This window comes from Denticeps clupeoides, chromosome 1, assembly GCF_900700375.1.
Source record: "Denticeps clupeoides chromosome 1, fDenClu1.1, whole genome shotgun sequence".
Taxonomy (NCBI): domain Eukaryota; kingdom Metazoa; phylum Chordata; class Actinopteri; order Clupeiformes; family Denticipitidae; genus Denticeps; species Denticeps clupeoides.
This window is the reverse complement of record NC_041707.1, coordinates 34,925,236-34,946,747: the sequence shown is the minus strand read 5'-3', so window position 1 is coordinate 34,946,747 and position 21,512 is coordinate 34,925,236. Positions and strand designations below refer to the sequence as shown.

General features: G+C 43.0%; 2 protein-coding genes across 3 annotated transcripts; both read right to left on the bottom strand.

The window, feature by feature from the left end:
- Nucleotides 1-6,042: 6,042 nt before the first annotated feature.
- LOC114797479 (P2Y purinoceptor 3) lies at nt 6,043-8,801 on the bottom strand. Its single transcript, XM_028992455.1, has 2 exons — nt 8,578-8,801; nt 6,043-7,901 (listed from the first exon to the last, which is right to left on the bottom strand). Exon 2 carries the CDS (start codon nt 7,779-7,781, stop codon nt 6,507-6,509), a length of 1,275 nt encoding a protein of 424 aa, XP_028848288.1. The 5' UTR covers nt 7,782-7,901; nt 8,578-8,801; the 3' UTR covers nt 6,043-6,506.
- Nucleotides 8,802-8,969: 168 nt separating this feature from the next.
- On the bottom strand, nt 8,970-12,628 carry LOC114797289 (schwannomin-interacting protein 1). 2 transcript variants are annotated; one of them, XM_028992093.1, is made up of 7 exons: nt 12,230-12,628; nt 11,643-11,852; nt 11,437-11,552; nt 10,411-10,498; nt 10,178-10,321; nt 9,962-10,073; nt 8,970-9,586 (listed from the first exon to the last, which is right to left on the bottom strand). In XM_028992093.1, exons 2-7 carry the CDS (start codon nt 11,847-11,849, stop codon nt 9,486-9,488), a joined length of 768 nt encoding a protein of 255 aa, XP_028847926.1. In that variant the 5' UTR covers nt 11,850-11,852; nt 12,230-12,628; the 3' UTR covers nt 8,970-9,485. The 2 variants fall into 2 exon arrangements, with proteins under 2 accessions (XP_028847926.1, XP_028847915.1); XM_028992082.1 differs by having other exon boundaries at nt 11,643-11,868; nt 12,230-12,627.
- Nucleotides 12,629-21,512: the final 8,884 nt, after the last annotated feature.

Below are 21,512 nucleotides of genomic sequence, written 5' to 3'. Positions count from 1 at the left end.
AGACAAAATGGAGGAGTAGGAAGACAACATGCATGTTAAGGGGGAAATTGGGTGTTCCATTTTGCATTATGTGTGAGGTGTCAAAAGAAACGAGTACTTAACAGAGAATGTTAGTCCAAAAATGAACAAGAGGGAAAAAAGTTCAGTGCATTAGGCCTCCTTAGAGTAAATATCCAAGGGCTAACAGTTTCAAATAAATAATGGCAAAATTAACAAATTATCAAATTTCTCTCTATCTACCTATTTATGAATCGATTTGTATTCTGGTGTTCTTCCAAGATAAGACAAACCATACTGATTTTTTTTGTTCTCACCACAACACCCCCCCCAATCAAATTTAAAATATATTAAATGTATTTTATATTTTATTTTTAATAAAAAAATATATATAATATTTCAAACTGATGATTTGCATCATGGTCATATCTGTAAATTCTTTTTATTATATTTCCTGACTCTGCATAGATAGTACACACACTCGGAGTGTGTGTGAAGCTACTCATACACAATTATTTTGTAAAAAAGGAGAAAGAAAAAAACAAAACAAAAAAATGTGAGATGAGGGAAAAAAAATGAACCAAATAGTGATATTAATTACTAAAGCGGAGCTACCCTTTCTGCATATTATGGGTTGATTAAAATGAGTGTAATTAAGTGGTCATGCAGAGTGTGATTAGTGTGTAACCAAGCAGTTACAACATGTGTGGGGAGAGTTTATAAAAATATTCCTATACTCAAATTTGTTATATGAGTATATGATACTTTTATTTTATTACATATTTTTAATATGGTGTACAATGAAGGTTTCTGAAAATAGGCAGTTATAAAAGTTTTTTGTTTGTCTTTAATCATAAACTAATTTATCACCCACGTTTATTACTGTATAATAAGTATGACAATTATTGTGATAATTATTACTTTAGCATCAAGTAGACATGTGCTTACTGGAAACGAAAGCAAAGTGCTCTATATATACCACACCCAAAATAGTGTGAGTAAAAGAGGGGTGGGTTATTGCTATTTACATAAATATAATAAAAATGACTCCACAACAATAAAGCAACAAAGCTGTAGTGCTAGAGCAAACAACAAACACTTAATAAATGTAATAAATGAAAAAGAGAATAGACAAAAAAAAAAAAAAAAAAAAAAAAAACAAGACCTTGCACAAGACACCCAAGGTCAAAAAGCAAGCATTACATTAGCACTGGAAAAAATTAACCACCATATAATTTTATATGACTCCACGATTTAATGGATGACTGCACATGGACAAACACACACACACACACACACACAAAAAGAGAGAGAGAGAGACACAAAGGTACAGACATACAGAAAGCCATAAGATAATTTCATATAAGACGCAGATTCGAGTTCTGCGCTGACTGATCACGTCAGCACTGTTGCCACCACTTACTTCTGTTTCAACCGCCGCACTCGATCAGAGACAGAGAGAGAGAGAGCGAGAAACAGTGAAAGAGAGAGACTGAAGGGGGGGTAAGAGAGGCGGGGGGTGAGAGAGAGCGAACGAGTAAGGCAACGATGGCAAATGGGTGGGAGAGAGAAGGAGAGAAAAGTGAGATTTGGGGCGAAAGCCCTGGCTGGACGGCCTAGCCCAGCTTCTCCATTCAATCTAGAGGCCTTTCTTCTTCTTCTTCTTTTTTTTTTTTTTCTTTCTTCTTCTTCTTTTTGCTAAAGCACTGAAACAGATGCAGAAAAAAAAAAAGATCCACTTACCCCCCCGGTCCAGGTTCTTACTGTTCTGGAGCTGAGAAGAGCTGGAAGAGGGAGGAATTCCGAGCCGAATGACCCGATCCAGTCTGCCATGCACCTAGGCAGAGAAATACAGTTAAAGTCTTTAAATAAAAAAATCACTGTATTCTAAAAAATCCATGCAATCTATCTTTCAAGAGAAACTCGGCAAAGGTTAAAAAAAAAAAAAAAAAAAAAAAAAAAAAAAACTCTCCCCCCCACATACACAAAGTTAATCCAAAAAGTTACAATTTCGGCAAAAAAATAAATAAAAATCAACAAATAACATAGAAATCATAAAGCAGAGAAAGTTCCAGCCGGCCGGACGCTCTAATAAAATTGTACCAACAAAATGCAGACAAAAAGGCAACAGACCCCAGCCCTTATCAATGGGAATTCCCAGTCTGAAATTCAGATCAAAAATACACCCATCTGCCTAAGCTGGGGGGCTTCCTTTTCTGATGGGGGATTCTGAAGCTAAAAAATGTCCTGCTCCTAAGCCCTCATCCCCCCATCTCGTATTTACAGGCCCCTGAAACCCCCTCATTCCCTCCCCTGTTCACCTCCAAACCCACGAGTCCAGAGCAGTGTTCAGCCTCTGCTTAGCTGCAGCTAGTGAGGCTGCCTAAGAAACCTGGTAGGCATAAAAAGCAGAGGTTGTAGCCTTTTTCCCGGGGCATCACTTTCTACAATTAAAATGAACATTTTCAGGGGGGTGGAAAAATCCCCAAAAAAATCGGGGCGTCCCCCCAGGGTCCCCTTAGGCGGGTGTGAAGTTTAGGGGCCCGCGCTGCTACCGTTGCGCGGGAAAAAATTAATTTGTGCGCCTTGGTGCCTGGGCGCGCCTGAGCTAGCAGTCTCCGCTCGTTCGCTTTCTTGTCCCCGTGCCAAGGCATTCACACAGCCAGAAGAGCGAGCGGGAGGGAGAGACGGGGGAACAAAAGAGGGAATAGGGCTCCGCTGCCCAAAAAGCAGGAAAAGAGCCCGAATGGACGGGAGCTGGAACTCGGCTGCATTTCAGGGGCCGTATGCGGAGCCGCAAAGGCAGAATATTTATTCTTTTTGCTACTATTGTTTCTTTTCCTTTCTCTCTCCCCACCCCCCCACACTGGATCCTGAAAGTATGAGGCAGGAGGAGATGCCACTTCCCAAAACCTGAACTCCGTTCACGCCCCATGTAGGGGACAGGTGGCAAGGGGGCAACACGAAAACGTACAGAAAAACGGGAGCATGCACGTGCTGAACGCTGTCTGCGGATTTTCCACTCGGTCACATGGGTCTTTGGCTCGCTGTGGTTCAGAAAACTGTGTGTGTGTGTGTTTTTAATGTAGGCTTCGTGTGTGTTGAACGACTGGATGAACACAAAGAGTGGAGAATATGGTGTTCTGGTTGTACAGATAGTTTTACTGAAGAGGACGTCCAGGCCTCTCACACATGCGCACACACACAGACACACACACACACACACACACACACAAAGACAAAGGCCTCTGATACCAACAGAGAAGGCAAATACAGACTATAATTTGTCTTTGATTGCACACATCGCATTTTTGGCCGACATTGACCATCGTGCACTCGGTCCTTTATTTCTTTTTATGTTTAAAAATGAAGGCCATAAAAAAAGGTGCTGTGATGGCATAGTGCAACTGTGAAATATTATCAACCGTTTTTGTCGTAAGGAGGGGGAGAAGGGCTCCGTGTACAGTGAAACTGCTGAAACCTCACCCCAAAACAGGAAGACTAAGAATAACTTCACTGCAGACCAATTTCCAAAACTCGGCCAGTGCTCATTAAAACTGCCGAAGTCAGGAGCACTGAAAAGGCCAAAACCAAAAAAAAAAAAAGGAGCCCAATAAACATGTAAAAAATATGCATGTGCACCTATAAATAACGGATCTGCTTATTCAACATGCCGACCAAAGCAAGCGCAGCACAGCAAAATCAAAAAAACGTTGCAAGTGTACCGAAACGTGACCAAAAGTTTCCAAAAGTGGCCTGCAAACCTCACCCAGCCTGGCCCATAAACAGAACTGCTTCCTGTTTTTTTTCTCCTATGTGCAACATTGATACTCATCATACACACAGAGAGCCGGTTATGCAAAAAAAAAATAATTAAACTGCATCCATCTCGCACAACCGGTTAAACTTGCAAAAAAAAAAATTATACCAGAATGAGAACTTTTCCTAGTCGGGAACACCAGTCTGTCTCACAGACCCCCCCACCACCACCTTCCTGCCCCCCCCACCCTGCAAAAAAATATTACAAAACGACAAACGTAGCGTGCAGCTCGTAATTTAGATTTTTTTTTGATTGCACGCGTGTTTTAACTCCTCTGATGGGGGTGAATAAATAAAATGAATAAACGTGGGATGGGTTCTCCGTTATTAATGGCGTGCAGGGAAACGAGAACGGCCGCGGTTCGTACTTTATGCACCCGCTGCGTGCGAAGATCTGATGTTTTTGCGTCGTTGCTGTTTTTTTTTTTTTTTTTTACGCCGGAAAACCGGAGGAGAGCTGCAGTCCGGGCGACCTGAGAGCTGAACCAGCCAGACAGTCGGATTCGTTCCCCCCCCCCGAATCCCCTCCGTTCCCGCGCACTAATTACTCAGGCGGACGCCCCGCTTTTCTCTCGCTGTAATTCTGCTCAAAGGGCCGAACTGGTGAGAAATGGACACCGGGGCGGCGGGTCCGGGCGCCGCTTTGAAAAGTGCAGAGGGCGACGCGTAATTGGGTCCCGGGGAGAGACCCCGCTTTTCGGGGAGGGGTCCGGATTTTGGGGGGCGTTGGGTCGTGAGGCTGGACGGATTAGGGAGCGACGTTCACCGGCGGCAGAATTTATTTCGATTCCTGTCAGCCGCTATTAAAACTTGGCCACACGTCACATGAAACCATGTTTGAGAAAATCATTTAAAAAACCTACGGAATTAACTATCAATGCTAATAAATGACGTTTTAAAACTAAAGATTTGTTGTTTTGTGTAGAATTTGGATGACATTAAAAAGCGTGTAGGAGCAGGAACACCCTTAACCCAACATATACTACACGGAGCCGAGTTAAACGGGGCCGTGTGAAATTATCGCATTAATAAATCTCCCTAAAAAATAATATCTTGGTTGACAACATTGCAAAATAATAAATAAAAGAAAATAAACGTAAATCAACTCTTACCTGAAAGCGAGTAAAAAAAATCCCCGTCTTCGGACGAAATAAAATATTATTTTTAAATAAACCCGTTTTTCCTCGGTAGCTGAGAAAAAGTTAAAAAAAAAAAAAATATTAAGCGCATAATGTATTTGAGGCAGACTCCCATTCTCCAAGACGCGAGTTTGAAAATGGCGCCAAAGCCCCCTCACGTCCACTCTATTAGAGTGATGACACGGAACGAAGGAAAAAAAAAATAAATATAAATTTTCCCGACCGAATTATAATTTTTGGACCACGGCATACTGTGTACATTGGACAAAAATAGCAGCTTTTGCAACATTTTCCCCATATGTTTGTTTCAGGAATTTTTATTTATTTTTTTTGTGAAATTATAATAACCGTCAGCGAGCTCGCCGGCCGCAAGGCGAGACGGGAAGAAGTGACGTCAAGTTTTGTTTTGAATTTCAGAAGCAATGTCCCGGATCTGTACTTTGTCGCCCTCTACTGTGCGTAAAAACCCTCGCCTTAAATCGGTTATAAGGGCGTGGTGTTCAATGATCCTTAGACGTTTTAATAGCACAGTAAATGTATAAAATAAATTATATATTTATAAAATAAACAATATTTATATAATATAAAATGTCACAATAATTTAACCATGTTTAAACAAAAAGTACAGTATTCGCTCTTATGTCAATTTCATTCTACACATGTGGTTTTGTGATATATAGACATTGGTACGTATATACTTAAAACGTTAGATATCTTAGTATTTTAAAAATACTAGTCTTCGCAATAGTATGAAATAGTATGAAACCATTATGCATTAAGAATTTTACACTTGACAATAGGCCACACAGTTTAACGTAAGTATAAAATACACGTTTGCATGGATTGTTTTATATGTATAGAAAATCTGTCTTGCAAAATGAATGTGATGTTTAATCATTGACCATCCACTGAACAAAACGTCATGGGAATTTTGTGAATGAGCTCTTCGTGGATAACAATCTTTTTACAAATTTCACCAAGTGTACACCAAGCGGCAAAAACAGCGGCGTATTTTCTCCTCCCTTCAGAGGCATTTTGCTCATTGCTTTTATTAGTTGAACTTTGGATTAGTCCAAAATGAAGAGGCAGATAATTACTGATCCACTTTGTTTCAAAATATGTGACTCATTATAAAGCCTGACCTCATCACATTTTCTTTCCCTCTACATATTTAAGGCAACTTTAATGACTAAGTACAATACATACTGACAAACGTTTGCATAAAATACATTAGAATCCAGACAATACATTCTATTACAAGTACACCACGGTCTGACTAAGTGTCTTCATGTAAGTCAGTTTTAATGTGCAGAAAAAAAGAACAAAAGTCACAATGCATGAGGTTTAAAGTCAGTCCAATCTGCATAATCAATCACTATTTGAGTAAACTTTGAGTTCAAGTATCACCAATACATCATTACATCTCTCCAGCAACATCTACAACGATCTTCTTCTAGAAGTTCTCTCGCCCAGCTTAATGGGTGACGGATATATGCCACTGCAGCAGTTTCATAAAGCTTCCCGCAATGTTCACTGGCCCTCATTTCCTCGTCAAGGGAGACCTCGGTATATATCGGCATTCGGCTTGGGGTCCTCGTTATTAATCACGTCCTCGCCCCCCTCCTCCTCGTCACCAGCTTTTCCCAGCATTCTCAGGGGCCACAGGACGCCATGTTGGTTTGGCTCTGGCACAGGGCAGCACGGGGTGCTTTTCTCCTTGGTGAGGAAGTAGAGCAGGGCATTGAGCCAGGCGTTGAAGGAGGCCAGTGGCCGTGTGATTTTGTAACAGATGGACACCATGCGCATGGTTTGACATTCAACGTGTTTGGTGACCTTCAGCACCAGGAAGATGGTGCGGGTCACGTGGAATGGAAAGAAGCACAGAGCAAACAGCAGGGTGATGGTTACGATGGTTTTGACTGACTTGCGACGTCGGTTCACATACGAGGAGTGGGACCCCAGAATGATGGACATGCCCTGTCCTCCGACCACCGTCCCTCCAGCACTGGCCCGGCCGGCTCCTCCTGGACTCTCTTCCACAGACGGCTGCGACCGCAGGGTTCGAATGATGGTCAGGACCACCTGCGAATAGCACCATGCAATGACGCTGAACGGAACAAAAAAGCCCAGCAGATGAAGGGTGATTCCATACGGGACGTAATCCCTGAACTCCTTGTCGATGGCATCGTCCCAACAATTGTTGAACACCTCCGGTTCTCCGCTAGCTCCATTCCCACTGATGGCCGCCCCCGAACCTGCGGCCTCCCCTCCCCTGGGGAGGTACTGAGTCTGTGCAAAGCGGAAGATGGGGCAGGTGAGCGTGAAGACGGAAGCCCAGACCAGCACGCAGGTGCCCTTCACCGCTCGCTTGGTCTCCAAGGTGATGGTCTTCATGGGGTGGCAGATGCCCAGGTATCGGTGCACCGAGATGCAGGTCAGGAAGAAAATGCTGCAGTAGAGGTTGAAGTAGAACAGGAAGCGCACCAGGCGGCACATGAAGTCCCCAAAGACCCAGTCGTCCTTCATGACGTAGCTGACCACAAGGAAGGGCAGCGAGAGGCCGTACATGAAATCGGTGGACGCCAGGTTCACCATGTAGATGAGCGAGGCGTTCCAGCGCTTGGTGCGACGGAAGGAGCGGAAGAGGACCACCGAGTTGAGGGCCATGCTGAAGACGAAGGTGAAGGAGTAGCAGATTGGGAGGAAGATGTATTTGTAGGACTCGTCAATGTTGCACGAGAGGTGGATTGAGGAGCCCAGAGAGGACAGACTGCCGTTCCGCTGGTCCTTACCGCCGGACAGGACCGCGCTCACAGTCGTTGTCATTGTCAGACGCCGGTTCTCTCTTGGATGCTGGAACTCCTCGGGCTCATCTTCTCGTCAGGCCATCAGGAAAGTTACCATCGCCCAACCCCTGATGTGGAACGGTTGACTCGGGTCTTCTCACTGCAAACGTTCAAAAGATCCTTTAGTTTTCTGTTGTGGGACATAGCATGCACCCTCCATCATCCATCCATCCATCCATCCATCCATCCATCCGGCTCCCCTCCCCCCTCCATTGTCCCCCTTTCTTTCACAATCTCTGGTGCTGTTTGCCCTGCCCTCGGACTATATGCTGCCGATTCAGCCCTTTTTCAGTCCATTAAGTCTTCAATCAGTAACCACACTTCCCCTGTTGTGTCCATCCTTCTCGTCATCTACGCAATGCTTCCCCACCTCACCTCCGTGTCTCTCGTAACATCTACACAAACACGCGCCACACTCTCGCCCGTTCTAACCCCGCGAAAGCACCATCACAGGCTTCCATTGCGATACAGGCCGGCGCTCCATCAGGTCTCTGTCTGTTCGTGAGCCTCGTGCGAGACATGGCTGATTGGTGGGCATGTATTACGCTGTGTCAATACACAGATGCTGAGCTCTTAGGCACGAACTTCACAAGCTGCAAACAACCGAGCTCAAGCCGCAACCCGCCTACTTGAAAAAAAAACGATTCGTAATAAAAAAAACACAACCAGAAATGTTGGAAAGTCTAGGCAATGGTACATGTAATTACATTGTAATATATTCACACCACTCGACCTGCAAGACCACGTAAATACCAGAAGCTGCTGGTGAGGCTTACCTGTGTGAAGCACGGCGCAGTGGGGCCGCTGTGCGGGTCTCCCCACGTCCAGCCCATTAAAGCCTGACAGCGGCGGTGGACGGGTACGGTCACAAGACGCGATTGGGAAAGAGAAACGGAGCGGTGGACCATTACTGCCGTCCTCGGCTCTGGATCACGCTGGCCGCTTCCGTCCGAACTGCTGATCGCTGTACCTGTTTCGGCACATTCTACTCCATCCCCTCCTCTGTGGTCGTTCCCGGTTCCTCTGACATCCCCCCCACCCCTCCTGCCCCAGTCTCGCCCGCTTCCCTCAGTTCAGCTGATTTTGTCATTTAGACATTACAAACCCAAACACACACACACACACACACAGTATAGTACACCTGGCATGTAGTCTCCAGAAGAAACAGTTCCTTCTTCTCTACTTTAATGACTCTGAAAAGGTTGTAGGACAAGAATTTTCATTTGTCTTGGTAAAGCACATTCAAAAACAGTGATTTTCAGAGAGGTTCCAAGTGTTCTCTTTATAACACACAATGTTCCCTTTTGTCGAATCCAACAGTAACAGAAGACCTTGGATGAGTGTAAACCAAAGAAAAATAACTTGTAAACAATTTTTGCTTTGACATGAATGGTCAAATTAATGACATGATAGGTCAAATTATCATGCATGAGGTTATTAAAATAATACAAATATGGCAAAAACAGAAAAAAAGTCTGTTTTGATAAAGAACGGCAGCATTTGCAGCTTGTTAGTCCCTCGGGGTCGGTCACAAACGTAAAGGGTTCCGTGCAATCGGTCCAAGCTGAAGGACAGACGTGGCTTTCACAGTAACATTCCCTTCTTTCCAGCGGCACTTCCCAGGTCCCTTGGCGACAGTGACATCACAGCAGTCCCTTTCACGGCGTGACGACTGTTGACAGTGTCAGAGTGACATCATGTCCTGTACCTCCAGCAGCATGGCATCCTGCTCGGTCCTCAGCTGGTCTCGAGTCAGCAGCCGGCCAACCAGCTCTGAGCTGAGGTCTACAAGCACAAACACGAATAAGGAAAAGTGTTGCCATTGGCAACCAACCACATGATTCAGCTCATCAGAATGCAGCTGCCACCAGTTTTGAAGACTGAGTGCCTGATAAATCGACGGGGTCAAAGGTTAACAGGACTTCTGCATCTGTCACAATGGCCAGACTCAAACATTAAAACTAATTACCAATGCTTTCACCCAAAAGCAAAAGGTATATAATATATAAGACGTGCTGCATTGGGACAGTATGTGCAGATTCACTAGTTTTTGAATAAAAGACATTGCCTTTGATAAGTCTGTTGGTGGCATCATGATCAAAGAAAATTAAAAAAACTGAGGACACAATAGGAAGTGTTTTTGCTGGTGTAAGTACTGGCCTTGAATGTCTTTTCCGAGGGAAGTGTGTAGCGCTCTCAGTTCTTTCATACTCAGTTCCTGCAGCTCGCTGCGCTCAAGTTTCTTAGCCACGGGTCTACAGAGAGGTGCGCTCTGTTAGAGGAAAGAACGTGGAGCAGGATGAGTTAAATACAGGAAACGAAGGAGATGTTACATATATTAGATCGGTGTGTGTATTCGCATGTTCGTTCTCTGACCTTCTTTTTCTGTTCGGTCCATAATTTGTTTCTGAGCGCGCTCAGAGCTGCCTTCACCTCCCTCCTGAAACCTGTGGATTTTGGTTTCTCCGTTTTGCCAGTTGCTGAGGCTCTTGCTGCACTTTTCCCCGACTTTGCACCAGCCTGGAGAGGGAAAAATGAGGCACAATTTAGGGGGAAAAAAAGGACAAAAACAACAACGGCAATAAACCACGAGCACCTGATCTTCTCACCTCCTTTTTGGTGTCTTGTGCATCTTCCTCATCCTCACTCTCACTATTGTTGATGAAGCAGAGCTGCAGATTTGTATGATTTCGAAACCTAAAAAATACAAAAATCAATTTTCATAAATGATCCAAAATTCTCTGTTGGCGCAGTGGTTGGCAACATGGCCTCACAAGTCCAAGGTTGTGCATTTGAATTCCGTCTCGAACCTCCTCCGGTTTCTTCCCACCGTCAAAAGGCATGTGCATAACAGTGAAACGGGTGACTCTGTAAAGTGTGTGTGTGTGTGTGTGTGTGGGGGGGGGGGGGGGGGTGGGGGGTGGGGGGGGGGTGTCCTGGGATGGGCTCTGGCAGCCGCAACCCTGAGTCGGACTAAGCGGTTATAACAAGTAAGCGAGAGAGTACGTCTCCACTGTGACGTCACTCCTACGTCAACATATAAACACATTTCATTAAGTGCTCAGATTGTATCGCCTAATCAATACACTAGAAGCATTAGGCAAAGGAGGAGAAAAGGACAATGCATACTTATCAGGTTTAGCGAGGTTTTGCTGTGGCTGATCAAAAGGTCTCTGAAAGGAGCACCAACCGGAGTGAAAACTGGGACAGGCAGTACTATATGATAAAATGTAGGGATGCAAATCGGTATCGGCGAAAATCACCTACATTCATTTCTAAATGGCTATAAATGTGAATCAGTCACAATAAAAACCGCAATCCTACTGCCATGATACGGAAGGGGTAGCTCCTGATCCGGGATTCGGACCGGAGTTTCATGTTCGTCCTGTGTTATTATGTTTCCTGATTGTTGTCACCTGTGCATGATTGTATAAAGCTGCCCTGTTTGTGCCTGTTCACCATCGGGTCGATGTTACTTGATGTCTCCCCTGCCCTGTTCACCATGTATAAGCTTCGTGATGTCGTGCGTATGCGTCCTTCTTCCTCGCCATCGTTCCAGATCTACTGCCTTGCGTCAAACCAGTGTGACACCTACTATAAAAAGTCCAAATAGAATCAAGAAAGGACATTTTTACCGTGACGTTAGAAGTGTTAGACGGCTGTTGCCGTCATCCCCGCCATCCTCCCAGGTATCCCTGTGACTGCCAGGGTCTTGATCTGTGGTCCATCCTGACAACAGGTGACCTACGTCCTATGGAAGGACATTTGTAGATTTGACCCAAAAATACTGTAGGCCTATTTCAAATAGATGGGAAATTTGTACGGAAATTTGCATCCTGACCTTGTCCCTCTGTTTCCGCTCCTCCTCTTGCTTCTCAAGCTCAGCGATCCGCAGGTTCAGGGCCTCCCAGTGCATGATGGGTAAGCCCAGGTCGTCCTCATGGTAGCTGTCCTGCCACTCCAGCGCCGCGCCTTCCGTGTCCTCCTCCGTCTCGTCGCTCTCTTTCTCCTCTCCTCTCTCCCTCTCCCGCTCCTTGTCGCCCTCCATCTCCTGCAAGAAACAAACACTGAAAACCAACCAAGACAGTAACTTAGTTTTGTTTGCCCTTTGCACAAATTTTAAATTCAATGTCACAATGTGTGTTTAAATTCAGTGCAATTATTATTCTTAATGTCCTCAGTGTATTACAGTTAGTTCGCCGGCTTTCTGTGCATTTGATGGCAACACCGACAATGAATCACGTTCAGGAATAACACGGGCCTGCTGTTTTATAATGGCACAGTCACAGTTATCCACGTCACTAAAATAATCCTTTAAACCACACTCCTCTGTAACACAGGAATAAACTGGTAGCATAAACTAGCAACTCGGACATTTATATGAGGTCTAGTGGAAGAAAAGTTTCTAGTTTTAGTTTTTCCTCTTACCGTTACGTCAGAGCCGAGGCGACGCTCTCATAGTCTCGTTTTCCACAGATGTTACTTTTTTTTATCCTTCTTCCTTTCTGGGTCTCCACAAATCCGAATTTTCCTCTCGACTTTCTTTTCGTTTTATAATCCGAGGCGTTTCAAACCTCCGCAGCTTTTGTCTTGAAGGGAGAAGAAAACTCTTCATGGCGAGTTCGCCATGAACAAAGCCTGGAGGAATTTGACGGCTTTTTGTGAGGAGGAGAACGAGAAGAAGGGGAGAAGGAGAAGAAGGCAGGAGAGGGGTGGAGAGAGGAAAAGAAAAGAAAATAACCAGGTGTCCGGTTTCACTGTTCACTTTCAACTCCAGACGGCTGTTACTGTATCACTACAGAACACACACACACACAAAAATACTTTTTTTGTTTTATTATAAAACTTTCCGCCCATTCGGAGGCTCTCGGCTCGCAAGACTCAACACGTCCCAACTTTTGGAAGGGACAGGAACAAACGTCACAGCAGGACATAAAAATGTCGCTCTTCGTGTAATTCAAGGGACGAACCGCCAGAGGGCAGCGCTGCTGTTTTTATTTTTTTTTTCTCTTTCTCTCTATTAAGAAAAAAATATATTTCTTTCTTTCTTTCTTTTTATACCACAAATTTCAGAATGAGCCACCATGATAACATAAAAAAACATTATTTAACCATATCATTTATAATGTGAATATTATTTGTTATTGACCGTTGTCCACGTTGCTTTTCTAAACCACATTTTCACAATATTTAACAATATATAAAAAGTAAAATCAGTATATGACAGGACAACATATGTTTAATGCAGGACTTGAAAAAAAGGCACTGAAACCGCACAGCATTGTGGGATCTGTGGCATGCTGCAGCGATATAGAATGCAGAAGTCACCTCAGGTGGTTTAACTTTTGGCCCTTAACTTTTCACTGCCAAACCACCATAATGTCAGTCATTAAAGCACTGTAGCATGGAGCTATTCAACCACACAGCTCATAATATGGACATTATTTATTATGGACTATCCACCCATTTCAATCAGCATTTAAACATTCACTGCTGTACAGTTTTTAAATAATGACTATTTACTACTAATAAATAAATGATAAGTTGCTTAGGTTTCACACACTGATACAGGTTTCAGGTTCACAGAGCTGTATATGTGTAGAAGTTCCAGAACGTTCCCGGACCTATTCCTCCCTGGCTGTGACCTGGGTTACCGAATACGGTTAATCCCTGAGGTGGAGTAATAGTGCAGCGTCCATCATATCAAGCAATGTGGCAGAAGTCACATTACAAGACTCTTTTCTGCCCTGGTGTCTGAAAAGATGACATCCTTAATCTTGCATTGCAGATTGCTCAGGGACACGATGGTGGGGTTTGAACCTGTGATCCTGAACTTTGTGTGTTCCCCACTAGGCTACATTTACAGCATTTATCAGACGCCCTTATCCAGAGCAACTTACAATCAGTAGTTACAGGGACACTCAGGGTTAAGTGTCTTGCTCAGGGACACAATGGTAGTAAGTGGGGTTTGAACCTGGGACTTCTGGTTCATAGGCGAGTGTGTTACCCACTAGGCTACTACTACCCTACTAGGCCCTTTACAGATGTTCTTCATATTGTTCCACTGTTTTCCAGCCTGTGTGACCTGTGATGCCCAGACCGCGAAGTGACCACGAAGTGGCTCAAGCCACAAAAAAACAAACAAAAAAAGTGTGTCAGTTCAGGGAAATGCAGAAGCACATTTTCAGACCCTGCTTCAATCATTCAAAAAGAAACTCACTCCCATCCATTTGTCTATTTATCAGCACGCCACTTAAAGTGGGTCCAGGTTTCCTAATTTAATTACCCAATTTATTAAAAAATGTTAATATAATAATCCACAATTTAACATGTCTGTATTCGTCAACAATTTAGACACTGACGAGTCGGCTAAAGCTGGCCTGGTTGTATTTACATTTCAGGAAGTTGCTATATTTTAAAAAATTATCTTTAGCTTCAAAACTACATCTAAGAAGTCCATGTGGAAAAAGATCAGTCAAAATATGAAAGTACGTCTAATTTGCTTTGTTCATCTGCATCTCCTGAAGATGCTTATGCAAATTGCATTCTGGGATAATTGGCAATCCAGCTCACCGTTTGATGCATTTCAAGTAACAATAACACATCTGAGTATTTCATATGTACTTGTTATTTAGACATTTGCAATATTTGGTTCACAAAGACATTCATCACCATGCACCTTCTTCTCGCAGCACAGAACCAAAACCGCACATACAGCCACTAACGGTCAGACATATTGGTGGTAGTAGCCTAGTGGGTAACACACTCGCCTATGAACCAGAAGACCCGGGTTCGAATCCCACTTACTACCATTGTGTCCCTGAGCAAGACACTTAACCCTAAATTGCTCCAGGGAGACTGTCCCTGTAACTACTGATTGTAAGTCGCTCTGGATAAGGGCGTCTGATAAATGCTGTAAATGTAAATGTAAATGTAAATATTGAGGAAGTGCTACTAATAACCACGCTTTTAACATGCTTTAAACATGCATTCTTCAATTAATATCAGCGTGTCATTTACTGTCTGTTCATTCTATAAAGAAGGAGTTAAAGTGATAAATCCAACAACACAAAAAACATAAATAAAAGAGTTTTATGTTAAATATATTAGATATTAACTTGTGTACAAAGTCTCTTCTCAGTTCAGCTACAGTCTAAGGACTTTTAACAACAGCTAATTATAATTCATTTGTGGTCTGTCTTAAGAAGCAGGAGCGACTGAGCTCCTTCCTGCCTTGGTCTCATGCGCTCATTTCACACTCACACTTATTTTCACACTTAGTTTCCGATTCATTATACAGAGACGTCAGTAAGAGGACAGCATGGAGCTCACTGGACGATTCCTGCTGTTCTGTGAGTTCTACCTGTGTGTGTGTGTGTGTGTGTGTGTGTGAGAGAGAGTGAGAGAGAGAGAGAGAGAGATTAGTACAAGAACTAAATGACTTATTGAGTTAATGTGCATTTATGGCTGCTGGTGATGTACAATTGGTCACTTGTCCTTGATTAAAAAAATTACAAATCCATGTTTTCATAATTTCAAACTTTAGTTTTAGCTGCAGATAGCAGACAAACATAAACTAGAACAGTTGATGTGTGAGTTCTGTATTACATCTATTTCTTTAGTCTACTGGTGTTCCGAATAATGTTTATTTCATGAAAATAAAGTACAGTGTCAAATAAAATTTAACATTGTGACCAAAGTAAAGCTGAGATGGGAGAGCAGAAGACTATGATGCTTCGTCTACGTGTGTGAAAAGATTTGTGAAATGCTGCCGTCTCTACTTTGGAGCATCAAATATTCAAATTCTTTTGCTATTTTTTTTAGTTTTTTGTAATATTGTTTATTGCATAAACCCATGTGTGTTGTTTCATAGTTGTGTGTCTTCAGTTTTGTTCTATAATGTTTAAAATGCAGGACCCATAAATGAGTAGATGTGTCCAAACGTTTGACTTGTAGTGCATGTCCATCTTCATATCTGCTGTTTAGAGTTGCTGCTGCTGCTTGTGTTGTTCAGCTGCTGTATCTGATACTGAGTCTCTCTTTCTCCTGGTTTCAGTGCTGAGTTCACTCGTCTACTCTGGACTTTCACAAGGTGGGAGATGATCTGGTTTGATTATTATTTTTCTTGCTGTCAATATTTACAAAGTTTATACATTTTAAATTGTCCATCTTCTTACATAAATTAGTTTTCTCTTAACTGGCAATGAACTGGTTTATTATGACTTATGTTGTGTTTCTACTGGATTTTGTGACCAGAGTTTGACAAGAATTGTATGATTCCTCAAAATCCTGTGTGGATGTAAGGAGGGGGTGTCACCGTTTGGGGAACGAGGTGTGGCAAATGAGTGTCAAGTTGTGTTCCAGGGGTGTAACTTTGTTCGATGGGCGTGGCTTGGTCATGGTTACTCATGGTTGATGTGGGGCTGGCTTGGACGAGGACATGCGTCTGCATGTGGGCGTGGTCTACCTTGGTCTTAGCTTGAACATGGGCGTGTTTGGGTTTGGGGGCATGGCTACAGCAGTCTTGGACTGGGGATGTGGGCTTGTACAGTGAACATGGCATGGGTTGATGGGCGTGGCGGTGTCTCACTGTGGCCACGTGCTTGGGGCGAGAGTGGCTCAACCTGTCGAGGTTGGTGGTGGACACATTGGCATTCCCACTGTTTGACGGTTCTCGTGGTCCAGGCGATGTGGGGCTCATGGACGGTCAGCCATGGGTAACCTAACACAATGGGGTCATGGGGAGTCGTGGTTAGGTAGAATGTTAAGGTTTTCGACATGGTTGGGCTTGAGGTAGATGAGTTGGGTCTTTGTCTGAAACAGTACCTGACCCCAGCCCATCCAGCCCCATGACCGCACGTGGTGACCGGGAGCTGGAGTCCAGTGGCCAGGTCGATGTCGATCAGATTCATGGAGGCGGTCCAGGAAGGCGGGGACAGACAGACAGATCGGGTCGCGCTGCTCCGGTTCTTCATCGGCGAGCTGGGCGGCTTGGAGGCGAAGAAGAAGATGGCACTGCGTTATGAATCCGTGACATTTAATGGGATCACCGTCATAAAGCGGTGGTGGCGCTAGTCCCGTAAAGTCGGAAATATGTGGAGCTGGCGTGGGAGATGCAGACGTCCCGGAATGGGAGGAAACCAAAGGACCGGGACAGCCGGGCTGGGACAGCAGCGAGTGGAAAAAGGTCGACGAGAGTGGAGCTCATCTTGAGAAGTGCCTCTGCGTGTCTTGTTGGTCCTGGAGCGAGACCAGCTGGCCCATCGTCTCCTGCATCGTCTCCATGTCCGCTGCTCCAGAACATGTCCCGCTCTTACTGTCGCAGAGCGAATTCAGTGACGCACTTGCAGACATGCTTGGAGCGAGGGGACACATTGTTATACAGGGAGAGGACACTGGACGAGCTTTGGAGGAGGGCCGGAGGTGCTTGGTCTGTGAGAGGGAGGCTGGAGATGAGTGAGAATGGGAGTGATGCAGTGGACGCGCCGCAGAGTGGCGGGGAGGGAGTTCTGGATCTGTGGGAAGTACCGGGGTAGAAGAGAAAAGGAAGACGGCGGATTTGAGGACGATTTGGGAATGTGGGCTGGAAAGGAGGACGTCTTGGGTGGCAGGAAGGTGGGGTAGCATGAAGTAGTGTCTTAGCAAAGGGGGCAGGCAACTCAAGCTGTTACAGTTTCTTACCAGGGTAAATATATAAAATACTACAGCTACTTATCATATGAGAGGAAAGTGAAATGAAAACTCCTGATGTTTGAGTAAATGTGTGAGTAAAGATTGAGTAACAGACCCCTGTAGTTTAGGTCTGAAGAAGCTTCTTTGTTTCTTTCTTCCCCACTTTGTCACTTCAGCAGACCTGCCTACACCTGCACTGACTGTAGCTCCACAGAGTCCTGTGTTCACTGGAGAGAAGGTCACTCTGAAGTGTGAGGTGAAGCCCTCCAGTGGTTGGAGATATAAATGGTATAAAGAGCAGAGCAGTAATGTGGTCTTTCAGTCTGAGGGAAACACCTTCATCATCAGAGCAGCTTCTGGGTCTGATGAGGATCGGTACTGGTGTCGAGGAGAGAGAGAACACAGTAATACCAACACACCAACAAGCAGAGATGTTTATTTGTCTGTAAAAGGTGAGTTATTCAACTGTTAAAAATGATTTTGCCTTTGACTCTTTATGAATTTAGATAAATCTGAACTGGTATGATCACATATCTAGATCTCACAAAACTTTAAATGATGTTTGTTTTACTAAAACAATTTTTTATAAAGGATCAGTTAGTGTTTTAAAAAATGTTAACTGAGATATTTAAAATCTGAGGAAAAGTATAAAAACCATCTGAATTATGGAAGTTTTCTACTGTATTTTTTTGGTCCATGTAAAAGATACAGTGTTTGTGTGTGTGTGTGTGTGTTACAGTGTGTGTGTAGCAGTGGTTGAGACTAAAGAGGTAAATGTAAGTCGTTACTGTAGTTAAATCATTTTTTATGAATCTTCATCCACTACTATCTTTTACAGACTTCGCTACTCGACTGTTTGTAAAAATAACTGTCCGCCCCCATTTTAATGCTGCTACATGATGAAAATAATTCTATATACGTGTGTATAATGTAGCTTTAGTTCCAGCTCACCTGTACTGATTGATTCACATTTAGAAGAACTTAGTCGTCTACAGCGACTCTGGATCAGACTTAAATCTACACGTGTTTACAAGTAGATCTGAAGTTACTAAGCTTTTGTGAACCCAGGACCAGAGCAGTAATGTGGTGTTTCAGTCTGAGAGAAACACCTTCAACATCACAGCAGCTTCTGATGAGGACTTCACTTTTATTTTATTTTTGTTACTATCTGCTCTCTGTGGTTTGCTCCAGAATGAGGATAATTATTAATTTACAGCATCATAGAAGAGGATGATGAACACAGTGAAACAATTTTGTAGAATGACATTAAACTTGGTTAAAAAAATCTAAGTTTTATTGTCAGATGTACATGTATAGTGTAGAAGGAATAATGACGTTCTTACTTACAGTAAAGACAATTAAGAAGCAACAGTGTATTTTCACAATAGATACAAATTGTAAACAAATACAATATAAATACAATTTTATATGCTAATTATAATACAACATACACTACACAAACATAACAACATGACTACTTGCCTAATTATGAGTAGGTTTCTGTCACGTCTGCGAGCTGACTGGGGAAGGAAGCGCAGAGGCGGGACATACTGAAAATAAAGATTTATTAACAATACAAATTAAAACGGTGCGAGGGCTTAAAACAAGGGAAATAAAGGGGAGAATAAAAACAAACCTGCAGGCGTGTGGCGATTGCCAGAACTCAAAACTCAACACAGGAAGTTGCAGGATTCACAAAGAATGTCACAGCCGCTGATGGGCAGCTGCATAGCGCCTTTTAACTGCCGTCCTGATTGGGCAGTGGTGCCGTCAATCCTGACAGTTCCTGTAGTTTCAAGATGCTGAAGCAGCCGTCTAGCGTCATAATTTTGCTCTTATCAGAGACAGTCAAATTCTTATACTTGCATGTATTTTTATGCTTCAACATCAAGCACAAAATGAGGAGCCTCTGAGGAGCTGGAAATGTTGCCGCCGATGTGAATAGACTATGCAAAATTTACTATCATGTTGGAGATTTCTGGAATTGTTTTTGTTAACACAGACTAAAGGATTCTTGGGTCAAAGTGAAATTCTTGAGTAATTTTGCCTAATATACAGCCTTTCTCTAATAACTTGATAAAATATACATTTACACCCATCATATTTATGTTTTCATATCATATTTATATAATCATATTTATGGTGATGATCTGTATTTTATGTATGTTGCTGCATTATTTTATCTAATATCTGTACTCATGTCAGAGTTTACTGCGTCCTAAAGCCACAGTGATCGTAGTGACACCACAGAGACCTTTTTACAAGGGAGATAGAGTCACTCTGAGATGTGACATAACACAGTACACAGACTGGGAATATTATTACTGGTACAGAAACATCACACATATTCCCAGTAAGACCAGTAAGACCATAACCATCTCTCTCCCTACTGAGAGTGGTCAGTATGTTTGTTTTGGATGGAGGAGAACTCGACCCCAGTACAGCTCTTCAAGTCAAGCTGTTACAGTTTCTTACCAGGGTAAATATATAAAAATACTACAGCTACATTTCATATAAGAGGAAAGTGAAATGAAAACTCCTGATGTTTGAGTAAATGTGTGAGTAAATACCGAGTAACAGACCCCTGTAGTTTAGGTCTGAAGAAGCTTCTTTGTTTCTTTCTTCCCCACTTTGTCACTTCAGCAGACCTGCCTACACCTGCACTGACTGTAGATCCACAGAGTCCTGTGTTCACTGGAGAGAAGGTCACTCTGAAGTGTGAGGTGAAGCCCTCCAGTGGTTGGAGATATAAGTGGTATAAAGAGCAGAGCAGTAATGTGGTCTTTCAGTCTGAGGGAAACACCTTCATCATCACAGCAGTTTCTGGGTCTGATGAGGGTCGGTACTGGTGTCGAGGAGAGAGAGAACACAGTAATACCAACACACCAAAAAGCAGAGATGTGTATTTGTATGTAAAAGGTGAGTTGTTCAATGTTTCAAAAATATTTTGGCTTAGACTCTTTATGAATTTACATAAATCTGAACCAGTACGATCAGCTATCTAGATCTCACAAAACATTAAATTATGTTTGTTATGCTTTTTTCTTTGTTAACCAGGGTCAGTTACTGTTTTAATCTTTAAAAATAATGTAAAAATATAAAAGCATCTGAATTATAGATGCTTTCTAATGAATATTTGAATTTTGTACATGTGCAAGAGACAGTGGTTAACAGTAATGAGGTAAACGTAAGTTGTTACTGTAGTTAAGTCGTTTTTATGAATCCTCAACCACTACTGTCTTTTACAGACTTTGCTTCTCAACTCCTTTTTGCAAAAATAAGTGCCAGACCACATTTTTAATAAAACACTCGCCTCTGAACCAGAAGACCACAACATCAGATGTTTAAATGTTTAAAACCCACTTAGTACCATTGTGTCCATGAGCACTTACCCAGAGTGTCTCCAGGGGGACTGTCTCTGTAAATACTGGTTATGAATCCCTCAGGATAAAGGGGTCTAAAGATGCAAGAAATTTAAATGTAAAAGGAGACATTAAAGTTACATACAATATTTAACCCACAATGTGGATTTTACTCATTTGTTTTACACTGAATGGCACATGAAATGGCATATTTAGTCCATTAAAGTTGGTTGTCTGTTTTATAACCTACTTGACAGAAGTGAAGCACCATGTACTTTTTGTAAAATGGTCAGTTTTCTGAAGTATTATTTGGTGCAGCATGATTGTCCATATAGCAGCATATACATGCAGCATATACATTTAAGGGCAGTGATGTTGAAAGTGTTTAACCTGTTCTGCCCTGGGGACCTTTTTTAGAATGGACATAGTCCAAATTGAACAAGAGAATATCTCTGCAACTGCACAGTCTATTTTTTATTCTAAATCATAACACTCCTGAAATTACTCCAGAGTCTAGGACTCAGCATATATGTCAAGTGGGTCAGAGAAATCTGCTTCTACACTGAAGAAGATTTACATTTACATTATTTATCAGACGCCCTTATCCAGAGCGACTTACAATCAGCAGTTACAGGGACAGTCTCCCTGGAGCAACTTAGGGTTAAGTGTCTTGCTCA